Here is a 19,804-nt window from a genome sequence, read left to right on the forward strand (position 1 = left end):
TAAGCGCCGGCATCTTCCTATCAAGAGGAACCATAGCGTTACTAGCAGCATTCGAGCCGTAGAAACTGTCGTCATGGTCCGATTGAAGCGAAGACATAGAGCTTGACTGCCACGACTGGTACGAGGCAGAGAACTCCGAGTCCGTGAGCGACATGGTCGAGACTGACGCGTTGATCAGGTCGAGTCTGGTGTTGCTGCTGGTGCTATCGTTTCTATTGCGACTGTCCTCACGCGGTTTCCTGGGCTTTGCTGGCTGTTGCTCGAGCTGTTCCCCAGCGAATGGTGACTGGTCCTTGACCATAACCAAACACATTTTGCAACACGAGACTTTGATCTTGCCTCGACGAGAGAATGTCACCTTCCGGATGCGGCATTTGCTACAGATAACAGCGCCACAAGTCTGGCAGTTCGTGTGTGAAGAGAGCAAACCGGACTTGGCGCGGCAAATGGAGCAGTGATTGCCGCTCTGGTTCTTGCTACTCGCGCCACGCAGCGCATCAGACTGTTTTGCTACCATAGCCGAGATCTTCTTCGCTTCCGCTCCTACCATAGCTGACGGGAGGTTGAAGAGCATATCCATCGCGGTACGGTAGTCTCCGACACCACCAGCAGTGAGCACGTCGGCCGATGAATCGTATGCGCCCTCCATGAACACTTCGACCTGGTCAGCCAGCTTACCTGGGCGGAAGATGTAGCAGAAGGACAAATTGGTGCGTACGATCGAGTTGTCGTCGAACTGAGGACAGTTGCGGACTACCACAGACTCCAGTACGTGGTAGCCGAAGCGCTGGCCGTTGGCGTCTTCAGATACGCCGACATATTCCATGTAACAGCAGTCGCGGTTACCCCCGACCGTACGGGACAGTTTCCACTTGAGTCCCAGATACGATGAGCGCGTCTGACGGATAGTTTTCAGCGCTGCACAGTCGATGAGCGAGTCATCGCCCAGAAACGCCGACAAGGTCTTCATCTCGTTGGTCGAGGACTGGTACAGACCGTACACCAGGTCGTCCACGGTGCCGTCCACAATACCGTAGCCTATTACTGCCGGTTGAATGCTCTTGCGACTCGGTTCACCATCGTCAGAAGAGCGGGTTGACACTGACAACGAGCCCCCGTCTTCGTATCCCGATCGACTATGAGAGCTCGTGACGCTCATCGACGGTCGGGACCGTGCCGAGTATGTGCCCATCGAGTCAGTGCCACTTCCGTCTGTACCCGCGGTGCCGTACAGTCCAAGCTGGTGCGCGGAATGTTGGGTACTGCGCTTCCGGTAGCAGTGCAGTCGCTCCTTTGACTTGGCGAGTTTCCACGTGTGTGCGTCGATGAGGTTGCGTCCGTCCTTGATGTAGTGGTCCAGATCTCTCTTCGTCTCACGGACGATGTCGCTGGCTAGAGACCGATAGTTCTGCACCTCGTTCGGTAGCAAGTCGAACCTGGCGAAGTAGCCCGCCGGTAAGGGGAACCGAAGATGCATGGTGTCGGTCAAACGGATCTCACTAATCGTCAAAGTCTTCGCTAATCGGGAAGGTTAATGAATCCGCTTAACGCCCGGGCAAGTAAATTCCTCGGCGAGTCAAACGTGAACTGACACGGGTGAGCACGACGGTGAGATAAGAAGGGAGAGGAGAGGCAGCTTGAGAGCGCAGGAGCAGCAGACAGGGACAGCTGGTAAGTTAACCAACCTCCTCACCCCAGCTGGTGTCCTGAATCGACAGTTGAATGCACTTGCGCAGCTTGCGTTGAGTGCTCTCTGTGCTCGCAGTCGCCGTGAGCTTGGCAAAGTGAGCTCAAGAATTCGCGGCGCAGTGACACCTTGCTGGCGCTTGTGACAACGGTCGGCACGCCGCTGACATCGACGGTATCCGCTCGCGCCTACGCGAGCGCCAGAAACATGTCGCCAACTTCATTCCGATCCCGCGGCCTCGGGTCGGAGTGGGAGCGCAGATTTGCATTGACAAGACGGTCTTGCCACTGTGTTGCCAGCAGGTTTGCCTTAAAGTTTGGTTTCCTGGACGCTGGGTCGAGGTGAACATTGCTGTCCCGCACGCATGCCTATCCAATCTGAGTCGATGACAGCTGTGTTCAAACCTCGGTCAGATGGTCGATACGATCACAATGGTACTGTTCATGTATAATACAAGCAGAAGCCTTTTCGATCGAAGGTTATTTTACTTTTTCAAGCAGGCTGGTCAGGACAAGGTGTCATTTTATCTATTCGAGACAGCCGGAGCAACGTTACAGTTCTTTCACTGTGGCATGTCGAGTGTGGGCTGCTTGCACCACATGGAGCCCGCACTTGCAAATGCCTTTCCTGCTGTTCGAATTTAGGTGAGTGTCCAGCAGCGACAGCAGATCAAAGCTAGAGTAATTCACTCGTTGTCCATGATGAACTAAAGGTATCCGGCTGAGCTGAACAATGGATGACCGGAAGCATAGAGAATAATCTCGTTCGAGTTCTTTTGTTTCTATTCAGGGGTAAAGTTGACGGTCTCCACTAATATACCGAATTATCGTAGTCCTAGGCGTCACTTCAATAGCAAAGGATGCAAATCGTGAGCACCGACATATGAATGCAAATCATAGTTTTACCGAAGCATTCACTGCAAATTACTGTATTTAGCATTCGCTACCGCTATCACTACCGGTACCAGCTTCAGACTCTATACCTGCGTCAGAGTCGACATGACCATCAGTTAAATTGCATTTTTCCAGCTCTTGGACAAGCTCGCTATCAATATGTCCCGGATATGAGTCAAAATCTTGCTCAGCACGGCGAGTATCAGCCAATATGCCTACTTTTGCAAATCCACTAACAATTGTCTTTTCTGAAAGCTCGTTTCAGCATTTTGATATCCACTCCGTAATGTCTTCTCTTTTTGGGGGCTCCAATTTAAAAGGGCTTTTCTGTATAATGTTTCCGAAGTCGCTCAACTTCAGACTCTGCTTCCTCTTGCACTAGATCCTTGCGCACACGAATAATATCTCTCTGGAGTTTGTTTCTTTTCTCCTGGCGCTGCTTCTCCTTGGCTCGATACGCAACAAGTTGGTCTCTCAGCCGGTTGATCCACAGACCTCGCAACCTAGTTTTTAGGGGGTTATTCCACGAAATATCTGCCGGTTGGCATACGTACGTGTAACGCGGCGGTACTTTAAGTAGGATAACGTTAATAGACGCTGCATATTCTTCAACTTCAGGGGTCCAATGCCCGCTGAAATCGTCCCATATGAGTAAAATGTGGTCATCTCGGTTCGTGCGCTCAGCAAAGTGATATTTGAGAAAACTCAGAGACAAATCAGAATTCCACCATGCGCACTGGTTCCCGGTAAATTTGACAATTGTAGCGCTCTTGAAGTGGATTAATTTTACGGGTCCACATAGTCGGGCTAAACCCATGGCGCAGAGTGTGGTTCTCTTCCCTTTTTTCCTTAATTTTTGACGGTTGACACTTGAACACTATGAATGGAGCCAATTTTGTGCCTTCCCAGTCCGCCAAAAGCATAGCTGTAGCTCGAGCCTTCTCTTTATTTGTACATGTTACCCAAACAGTTTTCACTCCACGTTGAGATATGGTTTGTTTTGGTAAATACTCAAAATTCACACCTACAAGAAGAAAAGTCATTAAAAATATTTTACAACTAAAATAAAAAATATTACCCGTCTGATCAGCATTGTATACTTGTACACACTTCTTTTCGACGATTGTCTGCAGCACCAGCGCTCGAAATGTCGTAGCTGCATCTTGAGCATCCTGTGGCGTCGTCTGTCCCTGCATGGTACGTGCACGGAGCGCTAATTTATGGCGACGAAGAAATAGCTTAACCCATGTTGATGTGGCTGCAAATTTGCCTTCAAGGCCAATGTCTGCAGCTGCTTCTTTTGCCTGCAGTTGAAGCATGAGACGGGAGACAGGGGCACCATCTTTCCGCAGCGAATTCACCCACACTACGATAGCGCGTTCAGCCTCCTTGGTGAGCACAGTCGCTTCACCAAGTCCGCGCAGATTTCGGTGGCACCCCCGCCCAGAATCACATGCAGCACGTATAGTTGGAGCCTGCTTGCTCCACTTGTGAATTTGTTTTTTCTTAGCACGAATGTCGGAGCCACTTAAGTCGCCGTAGAACTGTGAAATTGTCTCGTCAAGGCTGTGACCGCTGTCAATGTAGTCGAGGACGTCTCTCTTATGCGCATACTCTACTGCCCTACGTTGATAGGTCTTCCGCTTCTTTCCTGGTCCATTGATGCGAGGGCGAACCATACTTTTCGACGGCCTGCCGTTTTCTTTGTGGTGTTGGGCTCCATTCTTTTAGCTTCCGCCGAAGTAAAATTAGAATGAACCTTATCGTAAGTAATGGAGCCATCTGTATTACAATCGAAGGATCCGATTGGTTGGTTCGTTGGTAACCCTTAGGAGTAAACGTCCCCTAGGACAACGATAATTCGGTAATCACAGTCAATTGCGGTTCCCGTCATCACTTCATCTTCAATGCATGTCGTTGTGACAAAGGGTCGCGACTGGACGAACCTCGTGAGAAACTGGTCGCGTCAAAAGTCAGACTCTTGACCCAAGAGGCAACTTGCCTTTCGCAAGTCCTCGATGTTACATATACGTGTCCGCCGCAATATGCCACAAAATTTGATAGCTTCAGTGGAATACTCCAAGCTAGTTGCTCAAACCCGAGCATTCACACTTCATTCAGTTCACCCGAAAGAAGAGAAGGACCCTCCTTCAAGGGATAGCTGATGCAGCAAAAAAAGACTGTGTGCTGGGAAGTATTCTTTTAATTCAGCCGGACAATCCGATATAAATCCAGCCGGAGTTTCCATCGGCACCACACCAGGATTTTAACTCCCTTAAGAGGCATGCGCCGCAGCCCTTTACTAAAAGCGATATTTTCGTAGCATTCACTGTTTTTTTTTCCTTAAAAGTTACACCCAGCGCTTTTTTGGGTTTTGGTGAAATGGGTCTGTCAGCCAACCTGCATGTTCGCTCCCAGGCTGAATTTTCAGGCTCTGAACTTCGAGGCATACTGGCATGAGATAACAGGATTAATTTTTGCTGTTGAGGATTTCGTACCTACTGTAGCTCGATTCTATTAATGATCTTGTGTTAAAGCCGAAAGACTGGGCCCTAACGTAAGGTGACGGCACCGGCTTGAGAATCGTGGCGACTATTAATAAGGACTGTTGTGCTACAGTAGCATGGCTGTCCTGAAACAATCCCGTAAGTATATATTTTAATAAAACGAAGTATTATTTAAAATCGGTGGCGAACAGTATTCTGTACCAGAATACTGTATGTTTAAACATGTTTTTATACACAGTTGGGAAAAAATACTTTAAATACTAATACTAATATTTGAGAAATAATCATATTCATACCGTTTACACTGGTATTCACTTCAGTATCTCTGCGAAGGCGATACTGAAGTAAATTTATCAAGAACTCTGAATATACCCTTAATGTAACGGGGTACGTAGCCCTCAGTGTACCCTGGTTACATGAAGTGTGACACTTCACACTTCAGGAGTATGACACGTCATACTCCGGGATATTTGGTACAAGGTACCAAAGTCGCTCAAAGCCAACCATTGGTTAAATGACATTGCATTTCTATAGGTAACTAATAGTTTGTATTAAACCCGAACTTATCCTACCTATAAATATACTCAGTTTACAATCTACCTTATTTAGGTCACTTCGCTCTCTTTAATAAAAGAGGGGACCTGTGAACTGCCGTTCACTGAGAGTTTGTATACTCTTGGAAGATAACTTCCTCTTGCGCAAGATGCTGTGTGACCCCGTCACACTTGGTAGCACTTGTAGTCAATCCACGCCATCGCGGGTAGACTACCTGAACCTCCGAAGTTCGTTGCCATGGATAGGAACGACCTCTCCCATTTGAACGACTCTCAGTTCGAGTCGGTTCGGAAGATGGAAGGCATCTTCGGGATGGAGGCCCTGCAGAGCCTGATGGTGTCAACACCGGCTGAGCAGCTCGAGCGCGTCAATGCATTCGACGCGTACGAGCAGGGCCTCATCGCGCATGTGCGGGAGAACCTGCAGGCTCCGGCGGCGGAAGTAAATCCGCCTCACCCGAAGCCAATACGGCTGAAGGTAAGGCCGTATGAAGGGAAGGAAGGCGAGAACCTTCACTTCTGGGTCCGAGAAGTAGAGCTCGCGATGGAAGCGGCTCTGATCTCGACCGAGCAACTGCGTGTTGCTTTTGCACTCTCCAACCTTAGCGGTCGTGCTAAGAGTTGGGTGTACACTCGGGAAGCAACATCCCCTGGATGTTTCACATCCTGGGCTCAGCTGTGCGAACAGCTCCGAGCCGCGTTCCTCCCGGCGAACTACGAGTACCGCCAGCGTTCGCGCTTCCTCGCGTGTAAACAAGGAAGGCGCGAACTGCACGAGTATGTGCAAGAGATACGGGAGCTCACGGCGTCCCTAGTGGGAAACCCACTCAATGAGCACATCAAGATGACTGTGTTCATGGACGGCCTTCGAGTGGGCCCCGCACGCACTCAGCTGTTCCGGGTGCAGGCAAGCACCCTCGAAGAGGCGATTCAAGTGGCTCTTCAAGAAGAGTACAGCCATCGCCAGGCGCGTACGCCGGCCTCAGCGTGGCCTGGGAGCTCCTTGTCGGATCCCGGTCGAACAAGCCCCGACGGACCAGTTCCCATGGAACTCGGGTCCGCCGAACAGCGTGACGTCCGCTGCTTCGGCTGTGGGAAGATGGGCCATTTCAAGCGCGACTGTCCCGCGGAAAGACTCCGCAGACGGTCCTTCCCCAAGCCCGTCCTCAAGGGTCGCTGGCAGAAGCCAGGATCCCGGGGACAGGGGAACGCAGGGAACCAATAGGGGCAAGGCGCCCTACTGGGGAGGAACTAAGTCTTCGTGATGGGTGCGCGGGTGGCGCGTACCACGGGGACTTAGCCCCTGAGAGTCTTCGCACTCTCGAATCGGCGAAGAGCAGCGGCGGGTTGCTCGTAGTACACGGATGTGTACGGGGATACGATCATCACTTTAGAATCTTGATTGACTCTGGGGCGTCAAAGAATTTCGCACGCCGCCAGACGGTTGCTCGTAACAGCAACAAGTTGTCCGAAGCTTTGAGAGAAAGCAAGGGCAGCGGGACGGTGTCAGTGCGACTGGCCGACGGGAAGGTCGTCACTGTCCCCAACGTCCAAGTGGATCTGGCTGTCAAGTTTGAAGACTTTGACAGCCTCGAACAGTTCACTGTTCTCGATATGGATCCATATGATATGATCCTGGGCATGCCCTGGCTTGAGAAGCACGAGCCCTGGATCGACTGGCGAGGCAAGGCAATCGGTGCCTGCCGCCCTGCGCAGTCCGACAGAGCATTGGTGAGTCATGTTCCCACCTCTGTCAGGACCCGGGGCGCCCGCGAGGGCTGCCAGGGTACCAAAGCATCCGGCAGATGCTTGGGAGTCGTCGACGTATATGACGACTCCGAGGATGTTTTGTTGGTGGCCGCGCCCAGAAGAGGCGCTGACCAAGTGGGTAACTTAGGTCCACAGGCGGGTAACTTAGTTCCGCAGACAGCTGCAGCTGTAATGAACACTGAGAACAGCGTGTTCAGAGTGGGTAACAGAGTTCCACTCACGGTCGCCCAGACCTTAACTGATGTCGGATACGCTTCCTGTGTGGGTAACACAGCGCCACAGGCGGTCGCCCAGACCTTAACTGAAGAGGAAGGCGTTGAACACGCTTCCTGTGTGGGTACAACAGTATCACACGAGGCCACGAGTGCCTCGGATGTCGTAGCGACGACATCCCTAGACGTGGGCAGCAAAGCTCCCCGTCACAGACGCCGTCGGCAACGACGCCGCCGCCGCCTCAAGTCGGATCCGAACTTCGTTCCGATCGACGTCGCTTCAAGCGACTCGGAGTCCAGGGCCCGGGCTCCTCCGACAAGGCCGGTGGAAGAGTGTTATCACATCTTCGATGGCGAGACAGGTTTACCCGTCAAGGCATCTGGTGTCCACTTGGAACCGTTGCCAGAGGTTGCGGAGATACTGAACCTCGAGGAAATGACGGCTGAGTCTTTCCTGGCCAACCTCAAGGCTGGAGAGATTGCTGAGATGGTACTCATGAGACCTGAGGCCACTCAGGAGGAGCTGACCTCCTCCTCTGTCTTGGACGAGAACGTCCTGGAAGACATGAACAAGCAGCGTCAGGCGCGCTTGGGTTCTGAGATTCTCAAGAACCCCAAGGATCCGGTGTATCCTTTGGTGACGGAGTATGCGGACGTGGTGAACAAACACCCACCGACCCAACTCCCACCGGATCGAGGCGTACGGCACGAGATTGATCTCGTGCCCGGCACAAAGTATTGTGTCACGAGGCAATGGCCTCTCCCGCGCGAACAGTGCGAGGTCATTATTGCTTTCTTCGCCGCGAAAGCGAAGGCAGGCATGGTGCGGGAATCGAAATCCCCGCACTCGACGCCGACTTTCTGCGTTCGGAAGCCGAACGGAAAGTGGCGTCTGGTTCACGCTTATAACAAGCTGAACAACGCAACGGTGCCGGCCCAAACACCGATCCCACGAAAGGATGTGTTGTTGAACAACATGGCCGGGAGCGTACTGTACAGTGCGCTGGATTTGGTAGACGGATACTACCAAATCCTGATGCAAGAGAGTGACATTTCGCTCACCGCGGTAAGCACTCCAAGCGGCATGCTTTGGGAGTGGCTCGTTATGCCGCAGGGCCTGTCTAACGCCCCGGCGACGTTCAATCGCCTGGTGACGCAATTGTTCCGCCCTTTGCGTACCTTCGTACAGACGTACTTCGACGACATATTCGTCCATAGCCGTGCCGAGGGAGGCAAGACGGCCATGGAGGTGCATCTAGGACACCTCCGTCGAGTGTGGGACGTGATGCGAGCGAACAATCTCTACGCTAACATCGACAAGTGCGTTTTCGCGTCACCAGAGATTAAAGTTCTCGGTTGCTTCGTCAACAACGTGGGCGTTCGGGCTGACCCAGACAAGGTCAAGGCCATAGCAGCATGGCCGACGCCCCGATCCCAGAAGGATCTTCGAAAGTAGTTGGGCTTGGCCAACTACCTTCACAAGTACAGCGCTGGGTACGCGGGCTTCGCTAAGCCCTTGTCGAGCCTCCTTCAGAAGGACGTCGGCTGGCGCTGGGAACAAGAGCACCAGGATGCTTTTGACAGCATCAAGGCCAGTCTCCAAGAGGCCCCTGTCCTGGCTCTGCCGGACGAGACGAAGCCGTTTAGCGTCGTCTGCGATGCCTCCAATTACGCCATCGGGTGTGCATTACTGCAGGACGACACGGCTGGACAGGAACGAGTCATCTCGTTCCAGTCCCGGCAGCTCAAAGCCGCCGAGCGGAACTACCCTGTCCATGACAAGGAGATCCTGGCAATGAAATATGCCCTTGTGAAGCTCCGTGTTCACCTTCTGGGCTCTAGGCCCTTTGTGATCTACACAGACCACGCGTCCTTGAGGACGGCGACTAACTCGCCTCACCTCTCCCAAAGGATGGCGAGGTGGTTGTCCTTCTTCGCGGAATACAACTTCCGCGTCGAATACAAGCCGGGCAAGCTCAACGTGCTTGCGGACGCCCTCTCTCGGCGTCCCGACTATGAGTTGGCCCACATCACGCGGGTGACAACGGATCTATATGATCGGATACGCATGGCGTATCGGGACGATGAGGCTGTCGCGCCTATCGTCAAGTTCCTTAAGGCCGGAACGAGCGCGAAGTCCGACTGGCTCTCGTCGCGACAGCGCTCACGGCTCCACCGATATGAGTTGGAGGAGGGCCTCCTCTATTATCGGGTGGAGCCCACTGATCCTCCACGTGTGGTTGTACCCAACGACGAGGATCTGAAGTTCGACATCCTCGCGAAGGCGCATGACGCGCCCTCCAGCGGCCACTTGGGCCGCGAGAAGACCTTTCTGTCGGTCTCTCAGTCCTTCTGGTGGACCCACATGTACAAGTGGGTCGCCCGATACGTCAAGACATGTGAAACATGTCAGCGGGTCAAACCCGCAGGGCACTCTTCGGCTCCACTACAGAGCCTGCCCGTACCGGCTGATTGTTGGAAGTCGATGAGTCTTGACTTCATCTTTGGGCTTCCCGCCTACGGACACGGCAACACCGGAATTTTGGTGTTCGTGTGTCGGCTGAGCAAGATGATACAGCTTGCTCCAGTTCCCGTCACTGTAACGGGCGAACAAACCGCAAGGTTGTTCGTCGATGGCGCGTTCCGCTATCACGGTCTCCCGGAGATGATTGTCTCGGACCGAGACCCGCGGTTCACTGCTGCGTTTTGGAAAACGCTGTTCCCTTTACTGGGAACTCGTCTGCAGATGTCCACTGCGGATCATCCGCAGACAGACGGCCAAACAGAGCGCGTCAATCGAGTGCTCGAGGACACTCTGCGCAGTGTGTGCGCGGCAGCGCCACGTACGTGGTCGTCGCAGCTTCCAGTTGTTGAGTTTGCGCTCAACAACGCGGTGCACGCGTCCACGGGGTTCACGCCGTTATACTTGAACGGCTTCCGCCACCCCAGAGTGCCTCTCACTCTTCGAAGGGACACTGACTCCTCTATTCTAAGTGGGGGAAAGGCTCGGAAAGCCCTTTCCTCCCAGGTCTCGGATGTGAGGCCAGTTTCGCTGCGGAAACAGGTGGAATCCTTGATGGATACCAAGCTGAACATTGTCAGCAGGGTCCGCGATGCCATGGCAGCGGCCCAAGATAAACAAAAGGAGTACTCGGACAAACAAGAAAGAGGAAACTTAAGTATATTTGAGGTTGGTGACTTAGTGTTGCTAGACACGAGGAACCTACCTCTAGACACTGTTAGCTCTGTCGGCAGCAACAAACTGAAGCACCGCTTCATCGGACCTTTTGCAGTCCTGGCCAGACATGGTGCGTCGTACACCATCGACCTTCCAAAGTCAATGACGACGCACGCGACGTTCTATGTCGTACGTCTTAAGCGGTACTTTGACCCGCAGGGGGTTGCTGACTCGCAGATCCCCCTTGACCCAGCTCCTCGAAGCGAGGGCCGGTCACAGTCGTCGACGAGGGCGTCGGAGCAGGCACCCAAGTCTCGGTCGGGACGGCAAGGCTGCGGTCAAGACCGTACGCCGGAGGGGCTCCATACGAACGGACCCCGGCGCCATACGCCGAGTACGCTGAGTACGCCGGGTACGCACCATACGCGTACGTCTGGGAGTGTGTCGCGGGCGGCTCCGGACGTGGCAACAAAGCCTCGATCCGTAGAATCATGCGAAAGGCCTCGTCCAGATCGGACGAAGAGGCCCGGCGATCCACCCGCAGGTGCAAGTCTCGCGACCTCTCGCTCCACCAGGTCCAGGCGGCCCGCAAGACAAGCGAGCTCGCCCTGATTCCCGGCCTGGGCGGCAGCATTACCGCCAGTCCCAAGGCCAAGTGCAATCTCAAGCACGAGGACACGTTGACGGAGGCGGTCAACCTCAGGGTCCTGTGTCGGACCCGCAGTCGGAGCACTCGGACGAGAGTGGCTCTCGGGAGGCGCCGAGTACTCGTACTCGTACGAGGGCACCTCCGGCCCTGCTTGACCGGAATGGAGAAGCCCACTTCCACGTGGAGTGGATCCTCCAGGAGCAACGGTGTCGCGGCAAGCGACAGCTCCTCGTGAAGTGGAGGGGTTATGCCTACTCCGAGAACTCGTGAGAGCCGATTGAACGGCTCCTGATTGACTGCCCGAAGGCTGTCGCAATCTGGGAACAGAAGCGGCAGCAGCTTCATAAGTAGTCCGGGGCTTTTTGCCCGAACGGGGTACGGTCGATGAATACATACCGTACCCGCGCTCATCGTGAGCGCTAGAAGCCGCGCGCTTCAGGATGTCCCTTGGCAGCATACGCTTGCTGATCAAGTGGGCAAACCTCACACGAAGATCACGCTGGTCCAGGATGTGGGACAGCTGCTGATCTTCATGGAGTTCCCATAACTCCGTGGGTGAGTACTTAAGAGACTCCACTCACGCCCAGAACATGTCCTCACAAGAACTCCACGTGGGACAGTTCTCGGGCATAACCCAGGGGTATCCCCAAACAGGATAGAGACCACCCCGGGTCTCGGGCTTCTTACGACAAGTCGTGAAGTCCTTAAGGGGAATGCGGTGTTGCGCGAGAAGCACACACCGAGCAGCCTCCAAGTTGTCGACGAACAAGTGTTCTTTCTGAACAAGGGCTCGTTCATAGATGCCCCTAGAAGTGTGGCCGTCCACAAGGCCACGAGGAGCGACGAGAAGCTTTAAGAAGAGGTCAGGCCCAGAGCAGCTCTCGGGAGGCCAATACCCTCTTGAGTTGATGGCAGCTCCCTGGCTGACGGGTGCCACCACCGAACCCCCACGCACACGCTGGGCAGCTTGGAAATCCTCCTGCTGCTGGTCGAGGTCATTCGAGACCTCCCGGGGCTCAACAATGGCACCCTCCTCTTCCTCTTCTTCCTCCTTCTCCTCCTCTTCATCCGAGGAGCCGAAGAGACTCTGATAGGAGCGTCGAGTCTCCTTCTCCTCGCGGAGTGGAGACTTAGAGGCGGTACGCTTCTTTGAGGGCTTGGCGCCTTCGGCTTTAGAGGCCTTAGCGCGCGCAAGACCCTCGGCAAGCGAGAGACGTTTGCGAGGATTCTCTTCCTCATCGCCACCGGCTTTGGAAGCGCCCTTAGCCTTAACGGCCGGACTCTCAGAGCGCACAGAGGTCCTGGGACTGTGATCACCGTGATCACTAGCGGGCGACTGCACGCTACCTACTTTGGGCTCACTGGGCACTGGGCTGTGCCCTCCCACAGAGCCCGCAGGAGCATCCTGAGTGCTCTCGGACTCGGCATCGTCTTCACTGCCCGAGCTGAACTCGCGTTCTACGAACCGAGGGTTCGGACGGTTGTCTGAAGACGAGGGCGACGGACTGCGGCGCCTGCTTGCGCGCTTGTCCGCAGCCGCGTCACCCGAGGAACCGAGAGGCTCCGCTGCCACCTGAGTAGCCTCCTTGAGTGCAGAGCCTTTGCCGTGAGGCTTACTGCTCTTGGCCTGCGCCTTACCGGCTGCAGCCCTTGGGAGCGTGTCTTTAGCACCGCTCTTAAGTAGTGCCCACGAGGCCAAGTTAACGGTCGGAAGGGGAGGACCTAAGACCGAAGAGCCGCACAGCTTGCCTGCTTGAGGCTCTAACTATGAAGGGAGCCTCCGCCCGGCTCGCGCGGCCAAGTCGATGGTTTTCGACTTTGAGAATGAGAATTTGTGACGAGCACCTCTTCATTCTGATTGGTCGGTAAACCGAACCTTAGTGGGGGAGGGTGTAACGGGGTACGTAGCCCTCAGTGTACCCTGGTTACATGAAGTGTGACACTTCACACTTCAGGAGATGACACGTCATACTCCGGGATATTTGGTACAAGGTACCAACGTCGTTCAAAGCCAACCATTGGTTAAATGACATTGCATTTCTATAGGTAACTAATAGTTTGTATTAAACCCGAACTTATCCTACCTATAAATATACTCAGTTTACAATCTACCCTATTTAGGTCACTTCGCTCTCTTTAATAAAAGAGGGGACCTGTGAGCTGCCGTTCACTGAGAGTTTGTATACTCTCGGAAGATAACTTCCTCTTGCGCAAGGTGCTGTGTGACCCCGTCACACTTAATCTGCAATTGTACGGCGATAAAATTTCAAAAGAAGATCGCCATTTTTTGAGTGATAGGAAAATCTCCCTTCTACAAAACGCGTCGTACGATGGGGTACGCGGTGGCGGGTTGTCAAGAGGCGGAGCGCTCTGACAAACCCTTATTAAGTGTGCGGCAGGCATGACTGCTACCACCATCTTTCTCTTTAGGGCATGTTGTCTAAGACGTCGACATTACATACATCACTACTTGAGTTCGGCGGCGTCCAGCTCCAGGACCCCACTCGACGAGCCTCGAGCTGACCGCGAAAACAATCCAACTATACAAACCAAGTGGCTTTGTGAAGTGATCGGCGATCATATCAATTGTGGGACATTAGCATACTAAAACTTTCCCTTGCGCGACCTTCTCGCGCAGCCAGCCAGTGATGTTTAGTGTTGATGTGTCGCGAGCGTTGCGTCACAGCTTTACTTTTTGCCAAGTGCTGAGTAACTTGATTATACTTGACTACCAAACTTTCGTCGACCTCAAAGCATAAGCCCGGAAGGACTCATTTTGAGCCCAATATGTTCTTAAACTCCGGTCCCCATAGCGATGTACTCAGCTTCGGTAGACGACAACGTCATCACGACCTGTTTCTTCGATCCCCAGCCCACTAAGCAACCATCGTAGTAGACGGAATGTCCTGTAGCCGAATTCGAATCCCGCTCCACGGCGAAGACAGCATCGCAATAAACAGCCAGACCTTTGTCAGCATCGCTCTTGAACACCAAACCATTGTCTCTGGTACTCTTCAGGTACCTGAGCACGTGCTTCACGCCACTTTTAACAGTGCCCGCCGGCTGCTCGATTTTCTAGGCAACGAATTTGTGATGCTGTGGCCAGATCCGGCGTCGAATTGACTGCTAGGTACAGTAGCGCCCCAGCAGCAATACGAGGACAAAATCTGTCAGCTCTTGCAATATGAACAGCTGGCCCGTAAAGCGTTCTTCCATTGGAGTGCGTACTGGTTGGGTTTTGTCCATGCTAAACCGCGCGAGGATCGTCTTAGCGTTTATGTGCTGCCCAATCGGTATTTGATCTCCAGCCGGCGACCACTGTAGGTCCAAACCAAGGCAATGGCTTACATCCTCGAGGCTGTTCACTTTATTAACGCCTTCCATATAAGTCGTGAACGACGGCAAACCCTCGTCGCGCAAAGCGAACACCCAACTTTCATCAACGGTCACGATAATAATCATAAGATCGGCCATGCTGTTCTTCTTCTTCGAAAACAGGCAGTAATCAGCTTCACCTTGGTGAGACCCTTCACCAACAAGGCGTGCAGTTAGAGTTTTGTACCAATATTTTGAAGCCTATTTTAACCCAACGAGGTTTTCCGTAAACGGGACAGTCTGCCATCTGCGCTCTGATAATCCTCAGCAGGCTCTAAATAGATCTACTCGTTGAAGTCGGAGCTGAGAAAGGTAGTTTCACATCGATCTGCATGCGCTTCACCACAACGACAACCAGTACAAGGCGAAGCGAGCTGCAGCGTACCACTGGGCTGAAAGTCTCGGAGTAATCTTCATCGTAACGTTGGCTGAAGCTCTTTGCAACAAGGCGGGCTTTGTACTTGTTCAAGCTGCCGTCTGCGTTGCTCTTCTTCTTAAGCACCCACTCTGACTTTATGGCAGATCGACCACCAGGAAGTTCGACTTTCTTAAACGTCCCATTCTTCATGAAACTCTTAGTTTCAGTGCTCATGGCACGTCCCACTCGCTCTGATCCTTAAATTCGTACACCTCGTCCCGGTTGGTGGGTGCCACACCAAGTGCTTAATTTGTCATCCGACTTGGATTCAGCTCCTTACAGACAACGACGGTGAAATCCGCCACCCTCTGAAAGCCATCCTCCATAGTAGTTCTTTTTTTGTTTTCGCGACAGGAAAATCCGTCGCACATTTTTATTGGTAGATAAAACGAATTAATTAGCAAAAAGCAAAGCTGAAAACCTCAACGTCTAGTGGCTGGCAGGCCGCTGTACTGTTGGGCGGTAGCTGGCAAGCCAGGGCCGACGTTGTCTCGACAACAACATCAAGTCCTTCTTTTGAAACATGTGCGTCGAAGTTATCGAGTATAAGCACTGATAGTGCCTCGATCTCGAACTTGAGCAGCTCTCGTACATATATCGCCCACACTTTGGCATCCATAAAACTGCTCTCCTGCACTGAGTATACATGACCAACCAGATGTGTTAGTAGCTCCACGACTATCACACTATTTAATAAAGCAATTATATAAAATCAGCAAAATCAAAAGATATTACCGTGCTGCAAACCGCTGACATAGTCTCATAAACGCACTTAGACCCTTCTCACCGCTTTCCTTACCAGCAAGATACGTTTGAAGCCATCGCGTTTGCTGCTCTTTGAAATATTGAATCAGTAAATCTGTACAAATACTAAGCAACAAGCGGTTTTAGGTCACAATGTAAAAAGTAAATTAATATGAAGGCGGTTTACCCATTCTTCTCGTCGCACGTCCTTCATGAAGGTTACCAAATAGTAAGAGAAGTGTATTAACGGCGCTGCACTCTGGTCCTTCAAGGTTTTGCTGGTTTGGGCACCCGCAAAGTCTTGGATGTTCTCTTTATCGTCTAGCCAGTCGCGAAGAGTCGCGCGAGGGATATTTAGTCTCTTTGATGCGGCTTGGCAGCTTCCTAGCGACTCAGCAGTCGCGATTGCTTCGCGCTTGGTTAGAATTGTATAGGAGCGCTGAGGCGCCCTTTCCAGAGTGATAGAAATTCTAACTATATGTGATATGCTACCGGTAGGAACCAGTCGATTCTATTTACTCTATCATTGGCTAAAATAAAAACTTGTTCAAATCTTTTATTTTTGAACTTCAAGTGTTCGTGGCGGATTTGTATGGTATGGCGGATTTCACCGTCGTTGTCTGTAAAGGTGAGTGCATCCAAGACGATGATAGAGTCGGTGCGTAAGGGCGCCAGCTGCTCTTCGACCATGTTCCATACTTCTTCCAGAGACATGTGGATCTTTTCGTAGTTCAAGCGTCGTTGACTAGACTTGGGATGACCGATGGGACGAAGGAATGGATTTCTATGGACGAAGATCATCTCGTAGTCGATCTTGCTGTCGTGCGACTCCCATTGCTTCAGAGCCTACCTAAGACTGATCTGACATTGCTAGCTGTCGACACGACATGCATCACCACTTGAGTTCGGCACCGGCTCCAACACTTCTAGCGTAGATTATTTTATAATAAAGGATTAAACCCTTTACCACTGGGTGGATTCGCCCTTCGTATAGGTCCGGACAGACCTCTACCATAAACGTTTGAAGCCGCAATCGGGTACAATAGAGTCAAATGATTTGCGAAGTTGACGTAATATGATAGGGGTCCACATGGACCTCTACCTCAAAATTCCCCAACAAATGTATGCACATTATCCGCGAAACATATGACGATTTGTATTGATTTCTGGCAGGGGTCCCGTTGGACCCGTAGCCAAAGAAGCGCACAAGGAGAGAAACTCCTAATTAGGGTGAACGTGGTTCGCATTTTAAAATTTATAATTTGTAAAAGCCGCTTTTTTCTTAAGGTTATCTGAATCGACTGTCTAAAAAAAACGAAAGTTTTGATTAACTCCTCTAGCCCCGCCATTTGGGGCAAACGTTATCCTGTATGGTACGGGATTGTAATATATACTGACTTCACTATCAGCGGAGTTTTACTGTTCCGACGATACAGCTCTGTCCAGTACAGGATAGCTGAAAGTGATGCGGGCCACATACTATGTATACTCCAGGACAACGCACAGCGACACGTAGAGAAACAATGCCAAAATTTGTAAAACAAAAATAATTATACAGTTCGTCAATCTCACTGTTTGACATTCATTCATTCAGCCTTACCAGAGGTCGCGCCTACGCTGTCGCGGCCACCTTTCGTCACCACACTAAAGCTTCCAGTCTCTTCGCTTTCCTCTTCATCTGAGCCCCCCCCCAACTTGCCTCTCCACAGATCGTGTCAAAGCTATCTCCATGCTGCTGACTTGTTGGACCATTCGGATCATACTGACGTACCTTTTGACACAGGTAGATCTTGCCATGAGTTTGATCCATGAAGTTGCCGCCTTACCTCCGTCCGAAACGTCGTTGTCGACTTCCACGTCTATTTCCTCATCGTCATCGACAAAAAATACCATCACCAGATTCCACCAAATCGCTTCAAGTGGCAATATAAATTGACTCAGTCGCCATAGGCTGCCGATGCGACAGCCGCTTCGTACTCGAATCGCCCGTGTTGCTCCGACCAGCACATGGCGTCACACTTTGTACTGTCGACGGAGCCTTCCTATGCCATTTAGATGCTTACGAGTAGGACTTGGTAGGAAACTTGTTGGGAGTCGTGCTGGCAGACGGTAAACAGTTGGAAGGAAACTTCCTGCGATTATTTGAGGTGGGCTTAGTGGTCGATCTCGATGGACACTTGAAAGGAGCCTTTGCTGCGGCGAAAGCATGCGGTGGCGTCTTGACAAGGAGCATCTGATGAAGGAACAACAGTGGATTAGGCTGCTGATTTTGGTGTAGGAGCCGAAGTTTTTCTAGGAGCCATTGGCTCAGGTACCAACCGCGAAATGTCCACCAGACTGCGGGACATCGTTTTTTCGAAAGCAATACTCGAAGACTGCAACAGAGCTTGAATGGAAAACCGATATTACGTATATTGTATTTTTCTGACGACCTCAAAATAATTTTGCCTGGTGGATGGCTAACCAAGACTGTGGCTGACTACTACATTCATCGCTTCATCAATATGCACCCGGTTCTAAATTGTACGTAGAGCTTCAACGTACAAGACAATTGACCTTGTCCGAACATCGACCGTTGCCGTCAAAAGAGCTGGTCGCATGGATCAACTGACTGGTCTGGTAGAATGGGCGAATTACCCATTTGTGCTAGCTACTATTACCGGAAATGACCGCTTGCGTTTTGTCGTTGTGGCTAATGCATTGCGAAATGGCACGGCAGATTTGTTTCATGTCATTTCTATAAAAGATTCTCACGACACGGCCTACTCATTTGAAGCTGTGAAATTGGTAATAGCTAAGGAGCGCTTCAAGCGAGATGACTACCTTCGAAGATGCGACTGAAGCCACGGTGGTTTTAGCACAAAGCCCCAGCAGAGGAATGCGGTTGACTGTGGAATCTTTATGCTTTATTACATGGAGGAAGCTACAAAATGCATAGTGGAGGAGAAATACATGTTTTCTTCGAAGCCCATCTTAATTAAGCCGAAGCTTAAGACATGGACTACTAGCGGCTTCAATGCAATAAAAAAGCAGAAAAATCCGACAAGAGTACTATTGCAGAATTGAAGAAGCAGCTGAAGAGTCCTACAAACGCTACAAGACGTCGTGACGAGGCAGTGTTAGTAGTATCATACTTGTCAATAAAGTTTCAGTCTTTTAAGGACACTTTTTCTTCTACTTAGAAGTATTAGATTATATTGCAGTTCAATCAACGCAAGATAGTTCTCAATGATGACTGATAGAGGTCACGGGTTTTAGGCAACGTTGGGCTTGTACGGAGCGAAGGGAAGAGTCACCACTCGGGGAGTTGACCGGAGCGAAGACACTTGAGGGGAAGAAGGAAGATTCCGAAGTGATTGATTTATCGGAGCTTACACTGCCCTCACTACCTAGGTCATCCAATCAATTGGTGCATCCGATCACCAACACTCTGCACTCGTCCAATCATCCTACTCGTATAATCATTGATAGCGTAATCAACGTACCGTAATCATCGCGGGATCGTGTTGGACCGGTTGGGCTACCTGTTTGTGGGTACTTACCGCCTGAAACCAATACCCCTCAACAATGACTGAACACATTCTGAGAGCATTTAGCCTGCCCTTTCGAGCTTATATACATTAATAATCACGTCCTGAAACTTCATAAACCACGTGGGCAGTGTCAAAATTCGTCTTGTGCTGTCTGCCGGTCTGGCAGCTTCAACTCGCCCCGCACTCTTCGCAAGCAGACTGTAGCGCTCACAAAGTCGCTTCAAACGCTCCTGCAGAGCAAAAAGATGGTGTGTGTGGTCCACACATATCCATTTGAGTGGACC

General features: G+C 51.7%; 1 protein-coding gene across 1 annotated transcript; it reads right to left on the minus strand.

Moving 5' to 3' along the window:
- Window positions 1-41: 41 nt before the first annotated feature.
- Window positions 42-1,576, minus strand: PITG_11548 (uncharacterized protein; the record flags this gene model as incomplete). Its single annotated transcript, XM_002901057.1, has 2 exons — window positions 42-65; window positions 164-1,576. 2 exons carry the CDS (start codon window positions 1,475-1,477, stop codon window positions 42-44), a joined length of 1,338 nt encoding a protein of 445 aa, XP_002901103.1.
- Between the last annotated feature and the right edge of the window lie 18,228 nt (window positions 1,577-19,804).

This window comes from Phytophthora infestans, genomic scaffold (assembly GCF_000142945.1).
Source record: "Phytophthora infestans T30-4 supercont1.22 genomic scaffold, whole genome shotgun sequence".
Taxonomy (NCBI): Eukaryota; Oomycota; class Peronosporomycetes; order Peronosporales; family Peronosporaceae; genus Phytophthora; species Phytophthora infestans.